At 48.0% G+C, this 23,498-nt stretch overlaps 1 protein-coding gene across 3 annotated transcripts in view; it reads right to left on the minus strand.

Moving 5' to 3' along the window:
- Positions 1-35: 35 nt before the first annotated feature.
- Positions 36-23,498, minus strand: part of CLSTN1 (calsyntenin 1) — a 76,879-nt gene continuing 53,416 nt past the window's right edge. Inside the window, exons 5-19 of one of the 3 annotated variants that reach the window (XM_079916742.1) lie at positions 22,066-22,274; positions 18,787-18,936; positions 18,487-18,672; positions 15,384-15,632; positions 14,923-15,044; positions 11,594-11,756; positions 7,918-7,974; positions 6,465-6,622; positions 5,253-5,401; positions 4,738-4,964; positions 4,082-4,252; positions 3,597-3,742; positions 2,420-2,555; positions 1,942-2,126; positions 36-1,609 (exon numbers count right to left, since the gene is read on the minus strand). In XM_079916742.1, the coding sequence (XP_079772868.1) occupies positions 1,412-1,609; positions 1,942-2,126; positions 2,420-2,555; positions 3,597-3,742; positions 4,082-4,252; positions 4,738-4,964; positions 5,253-5,401; positions 6,465-6,622; positions 7,918-7,974; positions 11,594-11,756; positions 14,923-15,044; positions 15,384-15,632; positions 18,487-18,672; positions 18,787-18,936; positions 22,066-22,274 (2,506 nt within the window). In that variant the 3' untranslated portion in view covers positions 36-1,411. The remainder of the gene's footprint in view (positions 1,610-1,941; positions 2,127-2,419; positions 2,556-3,596; positions 3,743-4,081; positions 4,253-4,737; positions 4,965-5,252; positions 5,402-6,464; positions 6,623-7,917; positions 7,975-11,593; positions 11,757-14,922; positions 15,045-15,383; positions 15,633-18,486; positions 18,673-18,786; positions 18,937-22,065; positions 22,275-23,498) is intronic. The other 2 variants (XM_079916743.1, XM_079916744.1) reach the window with 2 other exon arrangements.

A 23,498-nucleotide genomic window follows, 5' to 3' on the forward strand; every position in this document is an offset into this window, starting at 1 on the left:
ATGCAGGATTAAGATGAAAACAAGACCCAACACAAACCGCTCTCCCACTGGAGTTAGAACAGACTTTATTGTATGTATACGCTTTCTGACCTATCATCAATATACACATCTGAAAAGTGATACCACGGCGGCTACAGACAGCGCGGAGGGTCCCGTCTACGCATTAGCGTCTATCCACGGTCTAAACAGAGCAGCGACGGTGACAGTACATGGAGGGGTGGCCACACACGACACAGGACAGCTGGCAGTGTCCTCGAAACTAGCAGTTATGATCACAGAACAGTGTTCAAAATTATTTTCCCCCCGTTTTAGAAATCTAAAAATTTACACGTAAATTAAAAACCACGTGCTATAGGGGTTTTTGCTCCTGACTGCGGTTCTCTCCTTTCACCACCTACTGGGCATGGTTTCACCCCCCGGGGGCTCTGGGGAGGAGGGGCGCAGGTGCTCGGGGAATCGAGCACTGCCTTCAGGCCATTGGGCGTCATTTCCGCCATGTTCTGAGTACGGATCCCCCAGGCCTGTCGCTGTCTCCAGACCAAGTGGTCAGAGGGTCTGCACCATCCACATGATCGAAACATACTCTCACCGGCAAGGAAACCTGCATCTATTCAGTATGGACCCCAAGGCTGCACCTGAGTCCAGGTTCCTGCATGAGGAAATGCCAGTCCTTGGAGAAGGGAGCAAACATGGCCAGGGACCCCAGCTCCCCGCAGCCCTCAATGGGTAGAATCCCAAAGAAAAGACCTGGCCGTTTCCAGCCTCCAAAGAGGGGTCCCTCATCCGGTCCCCTCCTGCCGGGCAGCAGATCAATGTCTGTGCTCCTTTCTCCTCATCTTGGGGCGGGGTGGGGGGCGGGGTGGGATGGGCAGTGTCTCCGGTCCCTCCCCTCCCACGCTCAGTGTCTCCGCTCCACTTTGCATCCAGCCCCGGATTAGGCTAGCACAAACGACACGAGGAATCCCAATTTATTTACAAAATATTAAAAAGTCAGTTCATCATCTACATATTAACCCCATTCTGCCATTTTATACATGCACTAGTTTGGAAAAAATAAAAACTTTTTTTTAAAAAAAAAAAAGAAGAGGACTACCAGGTAGGAGTGAGCAACTCTAACCCTTTGTCAAGGAGTCCAGTCACTGCAGCTTTTCTGGAGTTGACATCAGCCACAGAGCGAGCGTCAGCTCCTCACATTAACTTAAGAGCGAGCAGGGCGGACGAAGGGAGGGAGCAAGGGGGAGCCTATGGCCCTATACACCAAGCGTGGGCGGAGATCGGCGACGGGGAGGCTCTGCAGACCTACTGGCCAGGATGACTCTGTACATCGTGGACCCTTGGGGTGGGCACAGGGATGACAGCAAAGCCTCCTGAAGCAGGAAAGAAGGCGACGGCGGGCGGGCACGGCCGCGGCTCAGTAGCTGAGGGTGGAGTCGTCCCACTCCAGCTGCTGCTGCCGGCTCGCAGTCTGCCGGTCGCCGGGCTCCACCCCCTCCTCCTCGCTGCTCTCCGACTCGGCGCTGGTGATGTCATCCTCCTCGTCCCCGGCGTCGCTCTCCTCCTCCTCTTCCTCCTCCTCCTCCTCCTCGCTGCTGTGCTGGTCCTCGTATGTCTGACAGAGAGACACGGCGACCAGGCGATGAATCCAGCCCCTCCCCCGCCCCAGCTGGTGACCCAGGGTTTGTCCACCGGCTGGAAGCCACATCCCACGACCCAGCAAGAGGGGCTGGACTAGGCTCCTCACCAAAGACGAAGGGAAGCACAGCTCCGGGCACCAGCCACAGCCGGACCGTGACCCTAAAGCAGGCCCCCCCAGGCCTCAGTTTGCCCACGCGGGGTCACGGTGCGGACCACGCAGAGCATGTGAGCTTGAAGGTTAGCTGAGCCTCCCTGGGGCCCTGGCCTGCAGGGGTTCTCAGTCGGGGCGTCACCGCCCTCGCCTACCTCCATGGGGTTCACGGTGATGGTCAGGGCAGAGTCGTCCCAATCCATCTCGTTCTCTTTGCCGCTGTCCTGGTCCCGCATGGTCCTCTGGTGAGCAGCCCGGATCCGGAACACTCCCAGGATGATCATGAAAACCAGGAAGCTGACGCACACCACGATGACGACGGTTGCGGTGCTGGGGACGACTGCGGGGGAGAGGACACAGGACGGCTGTGATGACGAGACCCGACCCGACCCGCCGTGTGCCCTCGGCCTCCACTGCTTGCTCCGTCCACCCCCCAGAGAACAGGAGGAGCTCCGAGAAAAGGCTCAGCACGGGTTCAAGTCTGGGTTCGGGCCCCACCGCCCCGTCTGTGCTCCGGTTTCCTCGTGTGACGTGGAATAACAGCCAGGCCGCTGGTGGCTGTTCTGAGCGGCGGTGGGGGAAGAGGGGGGCTGAGCTCACGGCAGGAGTCGGGGAGGGGCGTCCCAGGCCTACCTGCGAACGGGTGGGGGTTGGCCAGGTTGTGACCTGAGAGGTCAATGAAGGAGCGGTGCTCGGGGTGGACGAACTGTGGCTGCGCGGCCATGTGGCTGGCGTGCTCCACGGGGTTGGCCGTGTGGATGACGTTCACCTGCAGCGGAGACACAAGGGCAGCCTGAATGTGTCCGCGGAGGGAGTGGACATGCACTTGACCAGCACCACCGAAGTGGGCCCTGGACCGGTGCTGGCGGGCAGAGAGAAGAACAGAAGCGGCCAGGGAGGCTGCTGTGACCACGTGATGCTGTCACACAGCCAAGAACATTCTGCTGTTGGAATAGCTCACTTCTATTGTATCTAATAAAATAATTCATCCACCACAGACTGGAGAAGACACAGCACCACCACTGGCCCTTCACCACGGGTGGTTCGAGAAGCCCGGGCACACCACATTGCCCCTCTTTTCCCAAAGCTACAGCCACGTGAAAGAGAGCACAAATCAGAGCCTTTATTTCCTTTCAAATCTGCTACCCTTCGGCTCAAAGAAAACACTCGTGGGCTCTTCAGCCCTGTGAGTTTAATTCTGCTGCTACGGGGTCACAACGGAAGCGTTCAATTGCTGAGAGTAACTTTGGGTCCATTTCTCCAGGGCACAGAAGCTCCGAGTGATACGAAAGGTGTCCCAGCAGGACGAGTGCCCTCTGGCCATTGCGGCCTAAGTCCCCACAACCACGTTCAGTGGAGAGCAGCCCTGCCGGTGCTGGCGGCAACCCTCGCCCTGCGCCAAGGATCTATTCACGGCAGGGCCAGCCATCTGCAACGAAGCCCCGGCTCCCCCGGTGAAAGCAGTGTCAAATCTCAAGAAACAACCTCGCCCCTCAGCCCGAGGCATGGACCGCCACTCGGTCCTGACCGCCTCCCTCCAGAGGCCCCTCTGACTCTCAGGCTAAGGCAGCCTGTGAAGGGGGGGCACCGTGCTGGGCCCCAGCCCAGCCCGTGTATAACCTGTCCCCCCAAACCTCTGCAGGTCTAATGGGGAGCAGCCCCCCGGCTGGGAAAGGCAACCCACCCCAGGATGAACCTAAACAGTTGCCACCACGAATGCTCTAAAAATCGGCATTGGCAAACATCAGGGCCGTGAGCGAGGCACCCGGTCACCACGCTGCTGCCCTGCTCAGCACAGCCCGGCACCCACCTCCACCTGGAACTCGTTGCTGACGTAGCGGCCATTCAGCTCGGAGCAGACGAGCTTGAACTTCCGGTCAAGCAAGGACCTGGTGTGCCAGTTCCGATAGCGCAGGAGGTGCAAGACCTCCTCGTAGCTAGCCATGGTGTCGACACCTGCAGGGGAGACAGCAGGGCTGAGCTTAGGGACACGGGCCGAGGGCGAAGGCGGGCTGCAGGCGGGCCCCGGAGCCGCCCGGCCGCGCGTCTGGCCTGCCAACTGCGGGGGCGTCGTCCCCTGCTGAGGGGCAGGTACCACACACGCCCAAGCTTCCACCCGTTATGAGGACTGGACACCAGGCAGAGCTGTGCTCCCCTTCCCGTCTGGGAGAAGGTGCGTGGCCACCACTCCTCCTTTCCCACCTCCTCCAGGACTCTCTCCAGCTGCTGAGCTGGGAGGAGGTGGGCGCTGAGCTCTGAGCCTTCACTCTCCCAGTCTGGGGTCTGGCCTCTCACCTGTGAAGACCACACCCAGGTCAGAGCTGCTCACTTCGATGCCCTTCTGCTGCAGGCGGGCCGTGTCCACTTCTAGGCTCTCCTGCTCTCGGTTCAGTTCCTCTCCCTCCACCGTGACCTCGCAGGTGTCTAGGTCGTGGACAATCTCCTCTGACACCAGTGACTCTTGAACTGCAAAAATGGCCCAACCGGAAATAGCAGAGGCTGTGGAGCCCAGGGAGGTGCTCACAGCGACAGCCTGTCTGCTCATCCTCCAACTCACAGAGGCCTTTTAGGGACCACGGATGGAGGTACGGGACAGTCATTTTCAAGAATTGGGGGTGCTTTATGTGTCTAGGAGGACTGGCCACCAGGAAGGCCCGAGAATGGGGGGCCAGCCAGCAGGAGCACCCCTACAGCAGCAACCCCTGCCCTCTCAACCCACGAGAGCCATCCCAGATACTGAGGTCAAGCTGGAAAAAAGATGAAAGGACCCTCTAGGTGGGTTTCCAAAGATCATAATGAGCTCTGGCCCACGGGTCCGATTCCAGAAGCAGACCCAAGAACAGCATTAGAACATTCAAGTCTACAAAATCACAGAGGAAAAGGGCCAAGGAATAAGCAGCAGCAGGGGGGTTTCAGCCGCCCACTTCTGGGCGACGGGTCTAGGCCGTCACCTGTGGGGTCCTCGTCCCCTTCTCCTTCGGGCTCCACCTCTCTCGTGATGGTGCTGATGATCCGAAGCTCGGGGAAGAGGAAAACCCCCTCCGCGCTTTCAAATTCGGAAGCCGCTCGAGCGAAGTGGTGGATGCCACTCAGACTGATCTTGGGCTCTTCCGGCTGCAGAACCATCACGTAGCCATCCAACGCGGGGACGGAGAGGCAGGCGGCCTCGTTGAAACACCTGCCAAGGAAGGGGACGGAGGGTCAGGGCTTTAAGGGCGGCTTCTCAAGCCACACGGACAAAGGCGCTCGGAGGCGGACCCCAGGATTCCACGACCACCTGGCGGACAAGACGCCGGCCGCTCCCAGAATGTGCTTCCAAACGTCACTTAAACTTGCTGGGAACGAGGGACAGATCACCTTTCCTTACAGAAGGGAGGCTGGGTTGACGTAAAAACCTAAACACACACATTTCCTTCTCAAGGGTCACGGAGCAAAGACAGGTTTATTGTTAAAAGTCAGCACATACTTGACCACGCTGGTGATTTTGAGTCTTCGGATCCCGGGTGTGGGGAACTGTCGTGAATTCAGGTAGGAAATGTGCTGCATGGCCTTATCCAACTCCGCGACATCCTCTCCCTCCAAGGTCAACACTGACTGACTGGGGTTGGCTTGGATCTGAAATGGCACCAAAACAGAGAGACAGGCACAGAATAAGGTTCTAACGGCAAGACGCTGAAACCACAAACACTTTGACCAAGAGGATTAGCTTGGGACTGATTCGAATTGGTGACTTGGAGAAGAAAAGCTCACATAATTCCAGTGACTGTGACCCTATTACATGATGGTAAATATCTAAGGCACAGACAGATCTGTGACATAATAAATATATATTTGGTCTTTGTCCCTGGTTTCTGGCACAGAGCTCCTAAAACTTCTGGCATTTCCTGACGGACAGGGGCATCTTTTTTCATTCCTAATAAGCCCCTTTCAGCCGCCCCCAGAATCTACCTTAACGAGGTGACTCTTGGATGCGGACTGGTTGCCAAAGAAACCAACCACGTGATTACACTGGACCTTCAGCCTCACCTCTAAACTCCGGGGAGGGGACAGGGACTGGAGATTGAGTTAATCAATCAACAGTGGTCAATGATTTGGTCAATCATACCTACATAACAGACCCTCCACAAAAACTTCTCAACGACAGGGTCTGGAGCGCTTCTGGGCTGGTGGACACAGCGAGGTGCCGGGAGGGTGGTGCACCTGGAGGGGGTGTGGAAGGCCCGTGCACCCTCCTCCACTCCTGGCCCTGGGCCTCCCTTCCACCTGCTTGTTCCTGAGTTGTATCCTTCATGATAAGCCAGTAATAGTAAGTGAACTGTTTTCTGAGCAGTTCTAGCAAATTAGTGAACCTGAAAAGGGCGAGGGATTGTGGGAACCCTCGACTTTTTTCAGCCAAGTGTGGGTACCAGAGGCCCAGATCCTTGCAGCTGGTACCAGAGGAGCAGGCATGTGGGGGGCAGTGGGGCCTGGTGCCCACTTAGTGTCAGGACTGAACTGGATTACAGGACGCCTGGGGAGTCGGGGTCCAGGAGCTGGAGAACTGGTGTGAGAAAGACACCCCACACGTGTAGTGTCGGAGATGCTGTGCGTAAAGGCAGCTCAGGACCAATCACCGATCAGTCCTTACGCCAACAGCCTCCGCACCTGTGCTTGAGGAAGTCGTGGGTGCTGGTGTTACCTTGACACCGCTGCCGCTGCCTTCGGGGATGTGCAGGTCTAGCCCCTCTTTACAGGTATACAGACAGTCAATCACTTTTTTATCCGTGAGCTTCCCGGAACGGATCGTCAGGCCAGCCAGATTACCTCGGAAAAACTGAGTCATGTGCAGGTCACCACCTGCAGAACACGGGGGTAGAAAAGCAGAAGTTGTGAGTGCAGCCCAGGGCCTCCTGCTTCACTTTTCAAGGTGATGTTACCGGTGGTGGCAGCCTGATGGGTGGACATGCGGGTTAGTTCCTACCAGATCCTGTTAGCCTAGCAATCGACATGGAAGCACAACGAGGAAATTAAATGGCTTATGGTCATGCACGTGGCCCGGAGAAGAGAGGAGCTGGGGGTCCCTCCCCAGAAGCCCAGAAGCCAAGAGGTCCCGTGAGTGTCCCCACACATGCGGCCACTTCCTGGTAAGGGTGGCCCTCACTGCACCCGTCATCATGGTACACAAGTGATGTCCTACCAGCGCCAGCCTCTTCAACCACTGCCTGGATCCGGCGCTGGGTTTCTTTTTTTTTTCTTTTCTTTTTTTTTGGCTGCACCGCGACCAGGGATCAAACCCCGGTCCCTGCACTGAAAGCGCCAAGTCCTAACCATTGGACCGCCAGGTAATTCCCCTGGGCTGCTTTTTCTAACTGAGCACACTCGGGGAATACACACAAACTTGGGGATGAACGTACACAGGCAGGGGTAGAAAGATAAAAGGAATGCTAAAATCCTACCCTGCACAAAGCCTAGTATCAAGGCCGCCTACACAGGCTATTTTGTTGAGTCCCAGTGTGCCTGTCTCCTCCTACTGAGGATAACTGGGAAGAGTGAAGATGTTACAAGAAAAAGCCAGAAGGTGGCCCTTGACAGACTGTAACGAAGAGCCAAAACCAGGAGGTACTAAACCCTGTTCTTACACTGGAGGAGGAGGAGAGACCAATTGTCAGCAGCATGCCGCACTCCGGATGAGGGACGTTAGATACTAAATCATCACTAGGGACCAAGATTTCTAAGAAACATTATTTAAAACTTATTATCAGTCAGGACAGAATATCTAGCCACGAGTCTTTTCCTGTCTCCTGGTTCAGACACACGAGAAGCAGGAGGTGGCCTCCCAACCAAACTTAGCCTGTGAGACTTCAGCGGGGCGCCTCACGCAGTGGGATGGGGTAACATTTGATGAGGAAAAGAAAAACTTCCCATTAGTACATTGCATTAATGAGTCATTTGTTCTCACTTCAACTGGGATCAGAATGGGCAGAAAAGGGAAATCCCATGATGCAGTGGGGTAGCATGAGGCAAAGCAGCAGCTCAAATAGTGTCTGGGACCAAAATGCAACTCGGGTGTCTCATGCGAAAGGCACAATGAATGGATGTCTCGTCTTTAAATGAAACACAATAGTGAACCGTAGGCAAGGAAGTCCAGCAACCTGCAGAGGCCACAGGCACAGGCTCAGTTTCATTGTCATTTTCAACTCCTGAATACTCTGTAGAAAAGCAAGACAGACAATAGAAAAGGACCAAGAGGTTAGGCTCTTCAAACTGGACCTTGAAAATTAGTTTTGAAAAGCTACCAAACACAAACACAAAGAGAAAAATTGCCCTCCCATCCCTCCTGGGGACACACTCCACACCTGGATGAAAACTGTACTTGATCACCTTTTCCCAAAGGGATAGTTACCACTCCCGTGCTTCTTTCCATTCTTTTTTTTTTAAATTTATTTTATTTAAGTACAGTTGATTTACAATACTGTGTTAATTTTACAGCAAAGCGATTCAATTATACATATATATATTCTTTTTCATATTCTTTTCCATTATGGTTTATCACATGATATTGAATATATTGTAGTTCCCTGAGCTACACAGTAGGACCTTATTGTTTATCTCTTTCCATTCTTTTATTCCACCTTCCGGCAGCCTCCTTGCCAAAACACAGGTCAGATTCAAAATGAGATGAGTAACAGCTGTGCACTGAATTCACTGATCTCCTCAACCTGTCCAGGCAGGACACTGGGAGGTGGCAGCTGGCGCTGATGGCAGAGACGTACCTGGTGCAAAAGGCACCCACCCTGGACCACAGCGCCGGTCTTTTTAATGGGGAAGACACATGTCAGCGTCCAAAGCCTGGTGTGTAGTGAACATGTATGTCTTTTTTGAAAGCTCAAAAGGAGTTCACATCGGTTCACACTTAGATGTCACTCACATCCAAGTGACAGACGAAAGAAGGCATTTTTAACCAGTTTTTCTGAACAGAAAGGGAGAGTCGGAGGTTAAGGAACTCACCCAGAGAAACATAATCGGTGATGGGCCTGGGGACAGCAGCTGTGGTTCCCGCCCAGCGTTCTGGGTCGAGGCACCCGCCCAGCGACGGGGGACAGAATTTCCACCCTCCAGACCGCGCGGTGGGTGCACTGCTTCCCTCTCCCCGCCCCACCCCACGGCGCAGGCCTCACCACCTTTCCTGCTGCGGCCTCATGGGGACGAGGCCAGGTGTGCACAGTTGAGCCCTGGAGCCCACACGGCTCCCACGTCCCCCTAACACACAGTTACAACTGACGTTTCCGTTGATCCCATGAAGCGGGCCTCCAGCCCAGGCTCCCCACAGTGAACTTGAAGGGGAAGGGACTTCAAATCCCCTGAAAGGAAGAGAGGAGATCTTCTTCCCCCATTAACTAAAATTTTTTAAACTTGTGTTTGGTTTGGAAATTTACAGGCAGATTCTTCTGGCTGAGGATGCTGAGAGGGCTGAGGTAGAAAGAGGTGAGAAAGGATGAAAACTGATTGCCATCTGATGGCAGAGACACTGTGACATGAAGAGGAAGGCAGGGTGGGACGGGGGGGTGGGGGTGGGGGTGGGGTATTTTAACCCACATAACAAAGTTTCCAGAATACAAAATAACATTTAGGTTCACACTTGTATTCTTTTTTTAAATATGTAAATATCATGCCTTTTTTAAACTTTTTATTTATTTATTATGGCTGCGTTGGGTTTTTGCTGCTGCTCACAGGCTTTCTCTAGTTGCAGGGAGCGGGGGCTACTCTTGGTTGCAGTGCGCAGGCTTCTCACTGCGGTGGCTTCTCTTGCTGCAGAGCACGGGCTCTAGGCGCGCAGACTTCGGTAGTTGCAGCACGCAGGCTCAGGAGTTGTGGCTTGCAGGCTCTAGAGCGCAGGCTCTAGAGCGCAAGTTGTGGCGCACGGGCTTAGCTGCTCCGCGGCATGTGGGATCTTCCCAGACCAGGGCTCGAACCTGTGTCCCCTACACTGGCAGGAGGATTCTTAACCGCTGCGCCACCAGGGAAGTCCCCACACTTGTGTTCTTATTCTTTGTTTTTTTTGGCCGCGCCATGCAGCATGTGGGATCTTACTTAGTTCCCTGACCAGGGATCAGTGGAAGTGCAGCGTCTTAACCACTGGACATCCAGGGCAGTCCCTTGTATTCTTATTCTTATTTTTAAAATCATTACTCAGAAATTATTGTTTAATTTGGGAAGGAAGTTTGAACTAAAATTTTAAGAGTAACAACTATAAGCTTCCTGAAATTTTAAGCGTAACAACTAAAAACTTTCTAATAATTTATTCCTCATTCCTTGGTCTCACGTTCTACTTTCTCACAGATGGACTGTCACCAGTAACAAATCTGGGAATTTGCTGAAGAAGTTCACTGTGAAACACTGTCTTATTCTTTTTCATATGGAAGGATCTGCAGGAAAATTATGAAATTCAAATTCTCCTAAAAGCAGCAAAACTGTCTTGGCATTTAGGCTCTTTCACAAATTTCTAACCTAACTCAAGGTATAATGTTTCCAAAGGGAAGGAAAAAGAAGGCCTATTTAGCAGGTACATGTAGTGATGATGACACCCTGAAGTGACACAACACACAGTCATGGGCAAAGTTGGAGGGGGGGGGGCCCATGAACCTTGAGAGCAGACCAAGGGGTCTGGGAAAAATCACATGCTTAATTTTTACTAACTTCTAAAATTTAGTTTTCCCTTTGGTTATAAATGTCAGCTACAAATCACAGGGATATTAGAAGAAACTATGACTGTGCCGCCAGGTATCACGTCCTGCCAGCTGCTCTGCTGTAGGTACACAGCATGGTTACCAAGCCCCTCCTGCTCTGCCTCCCGGAAGTTAATGGAGGCGCCTGATCTTCATGAGTTAGTAAAGCAGCACAGGTGTTACTACTTTACAAATTTATCCTTTTAGTACTTTGACAACTGTATTTCAGTTTAATTGGTCGCCTTTGAAATCCTATGTATTTTATTTTGTTTCATAGACTAGTAAGAAATTATCCTGAGCAAGGTCCATAGGCTTCACAGACCACCAAAGGACTCCGTGGCACAGAAAAGGGTAGCACCCCTGGTTTGGTGGGTCAGAACACTGGGCCTGAGTGCACTGGCTCCAGGGGTTCAAATCCTAGCACCACGTAACCAGCTGGTAACACAGCTCACTACTTCTCTGAGCCCCGGCTTCTCAGCTATGAAATAGGGATAAAAAGAGCTGCTGCCCCGCAAACATATTATTAGGATGAATGAGATAATGTATGTGAAGCCACTGGCGCACAGCCTGCCACTCAGAAAACAAGAATAAAAGGTATCGTCTCGCTGGTGGCTGTCATCACATCCCGTCCTGGTCTTCCAGCAGAGACGGCCACGGACTCTCCCCCAATCCTCACTGAAGGTGCTCCCGCCAGGTTATCAAGTGCTAATCACTCTGACCTCCGGGCCGGAGCAACTCACGTGTCTGTGCCTGACGGTTGCCTCTCTGTTTTTGTAAACTTTCCAACGAACAGGTTAATTTATAAATAATTTATAAACAAGGTCCTCAATGACACTCTCCCTCTGCATATCTCCTCCTGGACCCCCGGGAAAGGAGTTCCCATCCTTTAACGCCTTCATCAAGCATCGTAAATAGAGCCCTCCTGGAGCCTGGCAGCAGCCGTGCCCCCCAGAAAGGCTACACCAGGCAAAGGAATGAAAAGAGAAAGGAGAGGACAGTAAAGGATGTGAGACTCTGAGAGGAGCCTGTTTCCACCAACAGAGCAGAGAAGAAGTACTGAATTCTCGAAGCCTGGAGGGGACAGGGTGCTGACGACTGTTACCTTGCCAGCAAGCTCCAACCATGAGCTGGGTTTCGATCTTGGACGCGTGAAGCGGGTAGTCTTCAGTCACAGAGAAGGGCTTATGAGAGACGCCGTCCACATAAAGAGTCACGTTTGGGATTTCCACGTTGAGGACATAGTGATGCCATTCCTCGTCACAGACCTACAAGGCCAAGGGGGTGGGTGGTTAAGTGTGAAACGTCCACCTTCCCTCTCACCCAAAGACGCAGCCATGAGAGCGACATAACTGGACAACGAGAACAAGTCACCCAGAATGAACCTCTGTCTTCCTAAAAAGGAAAAGACTTAAAATGACAACAACAAAATACGTCTCATCCCACCGCATCTCACCCCAAAAGGTCAAGGTGACATTACCATCTCTAGGACGCTTCAGACTTGGGGGCGCTACTCATTCATCATGTGACAGGACCCCAGACAGGGAGCTGCCCGATTCCCTTCTGCCAAGAGCATGACACCAGGAAATTCTAGTATCAGCAGGATGGACACCACCCAGGGGGCTGGTCGTTCCTTTTCTGGATCAAAATGAAAAACGTGGCACTTCCACATTAACCACTGTGGTGCAGTGGTTAAGAATCCGCCTGCCAATGCAGGGGCCACGGGTTCGAGCCCTGGTCCGGAAAGATCCCACATGCCACGGAGCAACTAAGCCCACGCACCACAGCTACTGAGCCTGAGCTCTAGAGCCCGCGAGCCACAACTACTGAGCCCACGTGCTGCAACTACTGAAGCCCGCGCACCTAGAGCCCATGCTCTGCAACAAGAGAAGCCACCGCAATGAGAAGCCCACGCACCACAACGAAGAGTAGCCCCTGCTCGCCGCAACTAGAGAAAGCCCGTGTGCAGCAACGAAGACCCAACACAGCCAAAAATAAATAAATAAATATTTTTTTTTTAAATGAAAAATGCCTCCAGTTTCTGACCGAGGCCCACTACAGCACATGTGCTTTCTTTTTCGGTTCAAAGGTGATGGTCTAAATAAATACGAACATACAGCTCAGATGGCCAAATTCAACTGAGCTCCTCTCCTATCATGAAGGAGCAGCTCCCCAATATCTCCCCTGTTGTCACGTGGGGTGCTGGTCTGCAGTCTCCAAGGCCTGGCTGGTCTGGCATTCCCTGATTTCTGGCTTTAGAGGAAGAGACAGACATGCAAGAACAGGGACAGGCAGAGAAGGAGATGCTATGGGATGAAATTTCTAAAACTGTATTTTTAAAAAGCCTGCCCAGGGACTTCCCTGTATGGTCCAGTGGTTAAGAAATCTGCCTTCCAATGCAGGGGACGTGAGTTTGATCCCTGATTGGGGAACTAAGATCCCACACGCAGCAGGGCAACTAAGCCCGCACGCCACAACTACTGAGCCCACACACCGCAACTAGAGAGAAGCCCCTGCATCACAACTAGAGAGAAGCCCACGTGCCGCAACTAAGACCCGACGCAGCCAAAGCTAAATATTTAGAAATAATAAATAAATAAAAAGCTTGCCCAATTTACCTTTAAATTCTAAGAAACTGAACCAAGGAGAAATCAAGAGCTAAAACAGACCAGAAACATCAAGATAAATGAAGAAATGACCAAAGATTATCCCCAAAGAAAAGCAGCTGCTCTTGGTAAGTCTGAGGAAAAAATTCAGATCTCTAATATCGTATATATGTTTCTTATAAAATCTACAGATTAAAATAAACTCAAAAGGTCTATCAGCCAATCCCAGTGTATGGCCCCTTATTTGGATCCTGATTCAAACAGACAAATTTGTAAACACGAAAACATCTATGAGACAATTTGAACAAAAAACTCTTAATAGTGGAGGTAACAATGAAACAAGGTTGACCAAGAGCTGATAATTATTGAAGCCAGGGTGTGTGGAGTTGTTCCTTACACTAATCTGTCCACCTTTACCTATGTGTGAAATTTTCCATGATAAAGTTTCTAAAACATGTCATCAGAAGAAACTGAATATCTAAGTGTAGACTGTGGTTACTAAAACAGAACTATACCTAAAATGTCTACCTACATTGCAACATTTTTTTCTGTATGATACCTTTCTTAGTTTCTTGAAAAAACTGATGACAAAAGTTTCCGAGAAAGAAATGATCTATGTAAATAAAAATTACACCAGTAAGAGATGAACACTGCCAACTTGACAGTCACTTCATCTTTCCACCATCACATACTTTTTTCCTTTCTCATATGTGCTCTCATGTATCTATCTTGTAACTGTGTCAGACAATGTTATATTTTACCAACTACAGGCACATATAACACTGTCAGCTCTTATCCACAAACTCCACGAGGCAAATAAATTAAGCTCAGGTTTCCTTCTTGCCCCAACTCTAACTCACAAGAGGAAATGACCTGCTGTGATTTTAATGAAAAGGCTTTCTCAGTTTACAGCATCTCCTCATTTCCTGTAACACATTGATTCTTTGCACATGACGCTTGATTTTTATCACAGCAACCGTTAGGAAATCAGCTTTGCAAAGACATGACATCATCACAAGAAGTATAATGTGCTCTAATGTTGAAACTATAAATTCCCACGAGCTAATAGTTCATGTGGTGCCTGAAAGATGTCAAGATTGCTGGTTCCTTGAATATTTAAAACATCCCATCACACCCCCGAATCTGCTGAGGCACCCAGGGTCCTTGGCACAACTTGGGAGGCAAGGCCTTAAATAATAAACAAATACAAGGACCCCAATCCCAATTTTGAAGCAAGTGCTGCTTATCTCAATAAATTATAACACGATATTTGGGATTTGAAACATATCATTTCTTTATACAGGCACACCTTGGAGATATCACAGGTTTGGTTCCAGACCACACCAATAAATCGAGTACCACAATAAAGCGAGTCTTACGAATTTATTTTCGTTTCCCAGTGCATATAAATTTATGTTTACACTATACTGTGGTCTATTAAGTGTGCAACTGCATTATGTCTAAAAAATAACAGTGTACATACCTTCATTAAAAAATACTGCTAAAAAATGCTAACATTATCTGACAAGGCAGGGTTGCCACAAGCCTTCAATTTATAAAAACTGCAATTATCTGTGGAGCGCAATAAAATGAGGAACGCCTGTATTAATATTTTATGTATAAAACACGTACAGGTAAAAAAACAAACTTAGGCTTTCAGTAAAAAGGAGTTCAGTGGATTTAATTTGCTGTCCTATTAGCCACAGACACAGAAATCATAAAATCGTAAATAAACCCTGCCCATCAACAGCCGGTCCTGTTCACGGTCGCAGTGCCCGTTTAACCTCTCTGAAGAACACCCAGAGCAGTGAGTTTTCCATGCACTCACCTGATTCAACTTCCAGTGGAATTCTGCAGGTTTGTATTTCTTCTCTTCTGAAGGATCCTGACGGAGGAGGAAAATAAGCCGGCAGCCGTGGACATAGAGTGAATAATGGTGTCGGTTCATATCTGCGAAGAGTAATTCTACTAGTAAACTGCCGACTTAAGACCCAAAGGAGAACTAAAAGCTGTTTCTTGAATGGATCTTGAAGACACAGTTTTATCAGCACGGGTGAACTCTCCACGGTGGGCCAAGGCAGGGTTTAGGAAAAACTACGCTTGGGCTTTACTGAGACGAGGGGCCCAATCCACTGAGTAAAGCTAGCAAACGCCCAGAGACCAGTGCAGTGTCTTGAGCACAGAGCAACGTGTGTCACCAAGAGCGTGTGGGAGCCTTTAGGGTTAGAATAAGGTGCCCACCTCCAGGCACCACTACAGCGGACGCCCCTTACAGCGAAGCTCACCCACCTGTTTTGTCTGAGCTGCAAAGGACCGTCTCCTTCTTCCTGCCAAACGGCCCATGCCTCATCCACACAGAGATCGTAAAAGGCTCCTTGGGGTTGACGGAAACGACGCCATCTGGGACCCTCACCCCTTGAGTGCCATTGAACTCGAAGACCTGGTCGCTGTCGTGGCCATTGTCAGTGGGGAGGCCGATGGTCCAGTTCAAGGAGCCGCCCGGGGAAGGGAGCAGCTCAGCTGTGCCAGACGCAGCGCCTAAGCAACATGGAGACACTCACTATGCATCATGCGACGAACTCAAAAGGGACAAGCATTTCAAAGCCACACTAAGGTACTGTTTTTGTTTTTTTGTTTTTCTTAAATTGAACTAGAGTTGATTTACAATGTTGTGTTAGTTTCAGGTGTAGAGCAAAGTGATTCAGTTATACATACATATATAAATATATATATTGTTTTTTTTACATTCTCTTCTGTTATAGGTTAGTACAAGATATTGAGTATAGCTCTCTGTGCTATACCGTAGGTCCTTGTTTACCTATTTTATATATGGTAGTGTGTATATATTTATCCCAAAGTCCTAATTTATCCCTCCTCTCCCCACCTTTGGTAACCATAGTTTGTTTCCTATGTCTGTGAGTCTATTTCTGTTTTATAAATAAGTTCATTTGTATAATTTTTTTTAGATTCCACATATAGGTGATAGCATATGATATCTGTCTTTGTCTGACTTACTTCACTTAATATGACAATCTCTAGGTCCACCCATGTTGCTGCAAATGGCAATATTTCATTCTTTCTTATGGCTGAGTAATATTCCACTGTGTGTGTGTGTGCGCGCACGCGTGTGTGTATACATATACACACACACACACACACACACACACACACACACATATATATATATATATATATATATATATATATATATACACACACATATCTTCTTTACCCATTCATCTGTCAATGGACAGTCAGGTGAGTTCCATGTCTTGGTTATTATAAACAGTGCTGCTATGAACACTGGGGTGCATGTATTAAGGTACCACTTTTATCTTAATGGTTATACAGTTTGCTAGTTCCAGTTTACTTTTCCTCAAAAATAAGGGTTTTTATTATTAAAAAGATTCATAAATAATAACCATAGATTTTTTTTTAAAGGAAGAAAAAAAGAGGAGTATAACCTTTAAAAACTGTGAATCACTATGTTGTACAGCAACTATACTTCAATAAAAAAATAAAGAAAAGAGAAAAAAAAAGAAGCATTACTTGTGATCCCACCCCAATATACCCACTATTAACATTTGGGTATAAACACTTCCAGTCCTTTCTTTATGAATGTACACATATTATTAAAATATGTATAATACGTATGAATATATGTCATAAAATATGTATAATATGAATATATTATAAAAGTGGAGTCCTGCTATGTAACACCTACATATATTCCCAGTAATATTCTTTACAGCATAATTTAAAATGTCTGAATAGCATTTCACTGTATAGAATTTGTGCTGTGATATATTTAACTGATCTGTCCTGTGCACACGGAGTTGTCCCTATTTTTTCTCTGTGACAAACCTTGCCTTGACGAGGACTTTTGTGTGTCTCCATGATTATTCCCTTAGGATAAACTCCTAGAAATGGGATACTAAGCCAAAGAACATGAAACATTTTCACAACTTTTGTTACACGTTGCCAGGCTCGATTTTCTTTTAAATTCATCCACAGAAGATCTTGCAACCTTTCACAGCCACCGGGCCCTTGACTTCTCTATTCCTAGGGGCAGCATGACTTGGCTGGGACAGCCTGGTCTTTTGAGTATCATACGATCTTGGTCCAAATCCCAGCTCGGCCACTTCCTAAAAGTGTGACCTTGGGCAAGCGACTCAGCCTCCCTCGGTCTCAACTAATTCTTCTGTAAAGACGAGGCCAATGCTACCACCTTTGTAGGCCTGATGGGAAGATTAAATGAAATAACACATGTGGAAGGACCTAGCGTACAGTAAGCACTCAAATAGAAAATTCTTTCTACCTTTAAACTGTTCTGCTGAGAGAATGTTCATTTAATACCATAAAAAATAATGGCATTACGAGAAAGTACTTTTACACTATACTTACATAGTATAAAATAGAAAATATTCCAGACCTCTTTACTTACATACATTTAGGTACATGATTATGAATATTTGGATTCAGAATCAGGATGAGCCACAGAGAATATACTTTTTCCCTTTTGCTTATTCTTCATATGACAATTTCCAATTATGAAAGAAAACTGGTTGCCTGAATCTAACTGTCATTATCACTTAGTGAAAAGACAGACGAGTACTGGAAAATGCTCCCTACGAAAGGCCCTTCCGAGCATCAAGAGGCCACTGAAGTTACTGGTGTTTTACCACCGGCCAAGCGGAACATTCCTCCTCAGCATCTTCCCCAAGAGGCATCCATACCTCACCTTTACCTCATTCAGACAGACCAGGAAAATATCCAAACTGACGGTGAAGATGGAGAACTAGCCTTGGGTCAGATCTGCGATCATTCTGTCTCTCAGCTGCTCCACACCTCGTTTGTGGGACATAAAGACTATAAATTCGATGCAGGTTTCCTTAGTTTCCATTTTCTACTTCACGTTTGCCAAAAGCTATTGCATCACCTATAGCTTTTTTTTTCTTCAGTCCTTACATAAACGTCTCATTTCATTTAAATCTCACTCCATCCGCCTACCGATGAAGGGGACACAGATTCGTGCCCCGGTCCAGGAGGATCCCACATGCCGGGGAGCGGCTGGGCCCGTGAGCCATGGCCGCTGAGCCTGCGCGTCCGGAGCCTGTGCTCCACAATGGGAGAGGCCACAACAGTGAGAGGCCCGCGTACCGCAAAAAAAAAAAAAAAAAGTTTGGGATTTAAAAGTGAGCAAAAAAAAAGCTCACTCCACTTATAGAATGCCTATTTTGATGATTCTCAATGCATGTTAGAGAAATACTTGCTTCAAATCAGTGGTTCTTAAAATGCACAGACACAGACACACACACACACACACACACACACACACACACTCTTCTGAACAGACTTTTAGGGGTTCAGGGTCCCTCTCTCGCCTCCTTACCACAGAGCCGGTGGAGGGACTTCTCAGAGTAGGTGTCGCGGTCACAGCCCTTCCCTATGTGGCTGGTCTCCAGCTCCACCGTCACCTGCACTGAGGCCACCGATTCACCACATGTCTCCAGGTGGACGTTTGGGAAAAGCGCCAAAGCACCAGTGCCAGGCTCGTACTCGACCCTCTTGTTCCATCCTGTGTGGGCCAACACACGGACGGCGGGGGGGGGAAGAAAACTCCCGTTAGGTCTCCGTGGTGAACAGATTTTCAGAGCAGGTGTGACAGCAGCAGAGAGACAGTGAGGCTCACCTTGCCACCCAGGGGTGCAGGTGGGCTTGATGCTGATCTTCACCAAAGCATCCTCTGTTGCCCTCTTCTTCCCGCAGTCGTAGGCCGTGACTGTCAGCTTGTACTGTTGCTCTTTCCTGGAGTTCAGCTTCTCTGTGTTTTTAATATAACCTTCCAAGAGGAAAAACAACAGTGAGAACCCAAACCCATTCTGCTTCTCTCTTCTGACTTTTTTTTTTTAAATTAATGTAGAGTTGATTATGTCAGTTTCAGGTGTACAGCAAAGTGATTCATATATATATATATATATATATATATATATATATTTTTTTTTTTTTCCCCGATTAATTTCAAACCCACTGTTTTTGACTTCTGTCGTCCTATGCTGAAACACAAAATGCATGTGTTTCAGCCCTGGAAACACTGACACAGAAATAAACTGATGCTTGAGGTAATTAACATTCATGCTTTCCTGAGCTTGAACGCACACTAAATCCACCTTGAAGGATTATTTAAGCAGAGGAATGAGCCTATAGAATTCAGCCTCCATTTATTCTTATAGTTGTATTTGGTTTTATATTTAAGATTTAATAGTTAACATGTAAGAGAATAAAAGAGACAAAATAATTCAAGTATTTCAAATATTAAATACAAGATGGAGGGCTTCCCTGGTGGCACAGTGGTTAAGAATCCGCCTGCCGATGCAGGGGACACAGGTTCGAGCCCTGGTCCAGGAAGATCCCACGTGCCGCGGAGCAACTAAGCCCGTGCGCCACAACTACTGAGCCTGCACTCTAAAAGCTCACGTGCCACAACTACCGAAGCCTGTGCACCTAGAGCCCGTGCTCCGCAACAAGAGAAGCCACCGCAATGAGAAGCCCGCGCACCACAATGAAGAGTAGCCCCTGCTTGCCGCAACCAGAGAAAGCTGGCACGCAGCAACCAAGACCCAACACAGCCAGAAACAAAAACAAATAAATAAATAAATTTATAAAAATACAAGATGGAGCTGCATTAAATACTTCTTGCTAAAAGATTTACTTTGTTAGAGAGAGATTTCCTACCCTCAGCCAGTAGAACAGAAGCCTGCTTTTTGAACGTGAGTGCAAATGTCTGCAAAGTGTTTGCAATGTCCATCATTTCATCGAAGATTCTGGACTATGCATTAACAATGGAGACACCATAGCATCATCAAGAAGCCATAACCTAATAAAGAAGCTGCGCTCCAGAATAAGTTAATTCTAGTCAGTTACTAAGGATGGCGGGGTGTCTGGCAGCGAGGTATCAACCTTCATCTTCAAGACGAGGCAGAAAAGCCAAATCTGATGGAGAACAGAAAACGAAACTTACTAAGAGGCAGTCTCATTTGGATGCACGCTGACTGAAAGGTAGGGAGATAAAAAAATAAAAACACCTTAGGCGGGGGATTTTTATTAGATTTTGGTGGGAAAGGAAATAGAGGATCACCCTATAAGAGAACACAAGATTTGGTGCCAGAAAAGAGGCTTTCAGGGGACAGAGTAAAAACTTAAACATGACCTAAATAGACACTTCTCCAAAGACACAGATGGCCAAAAGGTACATGCATGAAAAGATGCTCAACATTGCTATTTATTAGAGAAATGCAAATCAAAACTACAATGAGGTATCACCCCACACCAGTCAGAATGGCCATCATCAAAAAGTCTACAAATAATAAATGCTGGAGAGGGTGTGGAGAAAAGGGAATCCTCCTACACTGTTGCTGGGAATGTAAATTGGTGCAGCCACTGTGGAGAACAGTATGGAGGGTCCTTAAAAAACTAAAAATAGAGCTACCATATGATCCAGCAATCCCACTCCTGGGCATATATCTGGAGAAAACCACAATTCAAAAAGATACAGTGCACCCCAATGTTGATTGCAACACTGTTTACAATAGCCAGGACATGGAAGCAACCTAAATGTCCATCGACAGATGAATGGATAAATATGTGGTATATGTATACAAAGGAATATTACTCAGCCATAAAAAAGAATGAAATAATGCCATTTGCAGCAACATGGATGGACCTACCAGTTATCATACTAAGTGAAGTAAGCCAGACAGAGAAAGACAAACATCATGATATGCCTTAAATGTGGAATGTTTAAAAAAAATTATACAAATGAACTTACATACAAAACAGAAATAGACCCATAGACATAGAAAACAAACTTATGGTTACCAAAGGGGAAGGGGGGGAAATAAATTAGGAGATTGGGATAAACATATACACACTACTATATATAAAATAGGGCTTCCCTCGTGGCCCAGTGATTAAGAATCAGCCTGCCAGTGCAGGGGGCAAGGGTTTAAGCCCTGGTCCGGGAAGATCCCACGTGCCACGAAGCAACTAAGCCCATGTGCCACAACTACTGAGCCTGCGCTCTAGAGCCCATGAGCCACAACTACTGAGCCCACGTGCCACAACTACTGAAGCCTGCGTGCCTAGAGCCCGTGCTCCACAACAAGAGAAGCCACCGCAATGAGAAGCCTGCGCACTGCAATGAAGAGTAGCCCCTGCTCACCACAACTAGAGAAAGCCCACACACAGCAACAAAGTCCCAGAGCAGCCAAAAATAAATTAATTAATTAAAAAAAAAAAGTTAAAAAAAAAAAGATAACCAACAAGGACCTACTGTATAGCACAGGGAACTATAGTCAATATTTTGTAATAACACATAAGGGAAAAGAATCTGAAAAAATATATATATATATAAAACTGAATCACTTTGCAGTATGCCTGAAACTAACACAACACTGTAAATCAACTACACTTTAACTAAAAAACAAAACAACTTAAATGTGAGACAGACACACCAAGTTAGGTCTTGCTATGGACTGAATGTGTGTGTCCCCCCAAATTCTTATGTTGAACTGTTGACTCTCAATGTGATGGCAGTAGGAGGTGGGGCCTCTGGGAGGTGATGAGGTTTAGACGAGGTCATGAGGGTGGAGCCCTCATGACGGGACTAGTGTCCTTACAAGAGAAAGAGACTAGAGCTTTCTCCCTGCCACGAGAGGACACAGCAAGAAGCAGGTCCTCACTGACGTTCGGCACCTTGATCTTGGACTTCTCAGCCTCCAGAACTGTGAAAGGTTAAGTGTCTGCTGTTTCGGCCCCCCAGGTCTATGGTATTTTGTTAGAGCAGCCTGAACGGACTAACTGTGAGTTTCACCGAAGTGCAGACAAAGTTTGGGTTAGAAGCCAACTGGCACAGAGGGGCTGCCTACCCCATCTCCCCCGCAGTGAGGAAAGAACGCTCCTGGGTGCTCACCATCTTTGTCGACAGCAAATGGCACATCCGGGGTGACAATCTCATAGCTGCAAATCTGGCTGAACTGGGGGGAGCAGTCTGCGTCCACTGCCTCCACCCTCAGGATGCTGTCGTACTGCTTCCCCTCCACCACCGTGGCTTTGTAGGACTTCTCCTTGAATACAGGGGCATACTCGTTCACGTCGTTCACCTGAATATGGACAGTGGCTCTGGAAGAAGGGGGAAGGAGAAAGGCTGTGTGTTTTGCTTGTTTTTTTACCCCAAGAATAAAATTCCGCCCTATTCTTAAATTTCCTTTAACTTTTAAAGTTAAAATAGGAATCTGGTTGATTCTTCCAAGTCCTAGCGAGTAAGAGAGCTGGTACAAAGGCAGTAATATGAAATAAGAGACTTGGGATTTTCTTGACAATGTGTGGCAGGGCTGGCAGAAGGGAGATATAAACTATATTAGACATCTGTTTGCTCTCCAATCAAAAAGTTAAAAATGTTTTGTTGCAAAATCTGGAAAAAAATTAGGAAGAAGGGTTAAGAAGTACAGATAGAAGATGGGAAATTATGAGCATTAAAACAAGTTCTGCCCTGCTTCTAAGGAATAGAGACCATCAGGAACCCACTGCTGGGATAGCATCCACTGCTGACCCAACAAATGAAGGACCTCTACTTGCCCTTCCTGGTTCCGTGTCCCATCTCCCCAGCCCGGGCACAAGAAAACTAGGGCATCATCAGACCAGGCTACAAACAGAAAATGGTCAGTCTCACGTGCTACTGACCAGGGTATGTTTCTGAATCAGACAAGGTCCCTGACTGAAATGAGGTCTTTTTCAGGGAAAATGATAATATCACATTTTGTAAAAAGGAAGAGGCAGGATTCACTGGCATGCAGCACTCCCACTGTTCACCAAGACCCTCCACACCCCAGTGCTACCCGTCCATCCTGACCCTCACAATGGGTTACACGACCTCACCTCACCTATGTGTCCTCCTTCCTTAGCCAATACACTAAGGAGAAACGGAGACACGACAAAATTAAATTTGCCTAATGTCGAAGGGCTAGTAAGTGGCGGAGAAAAGACTAGAAAAAGGCTAAATCCAAGTCTTGTTCAATCTTCTCCGTTACACCAGTAGTTCTCAACTGGCAGGAACGACGTGAACACACCCAGGATGGGGTGCAGAAGCCAGCTCTCTTCCACCAGCTCAAAAGCGTTTCATGCCCTTTAAATTTACAGAAAAAAAAAAGATAAGCGTAACAACAAAATACCTTCCTCTGGGTAAAAGTAGGCTTTTTGAATTTTCAATGTAAGGCCCTAGTTTCTTTACTAGAGTATCTGGTGGGATAAAATTACTCATTTATTCAACACCTACTATGTGCCAGGCACTGGCTGGGAGCCATACACAAGGGTAAACAGGATACCTGCCCTCAAAGAGCTTACAAT

Source organism: Stenella coeruleoalba (assembly GCF_951394435.1).
Source record: "Stenella coeruleoalba genome assembly, chromosome: 1".
In the NCBI taxonomy this organism is placed as follows: Eukaryota; Metazoa; Chordata; class Mammalia; order Artiodactyla; family Delphinidae; genus Stenella; species Stenella coeruleoalba.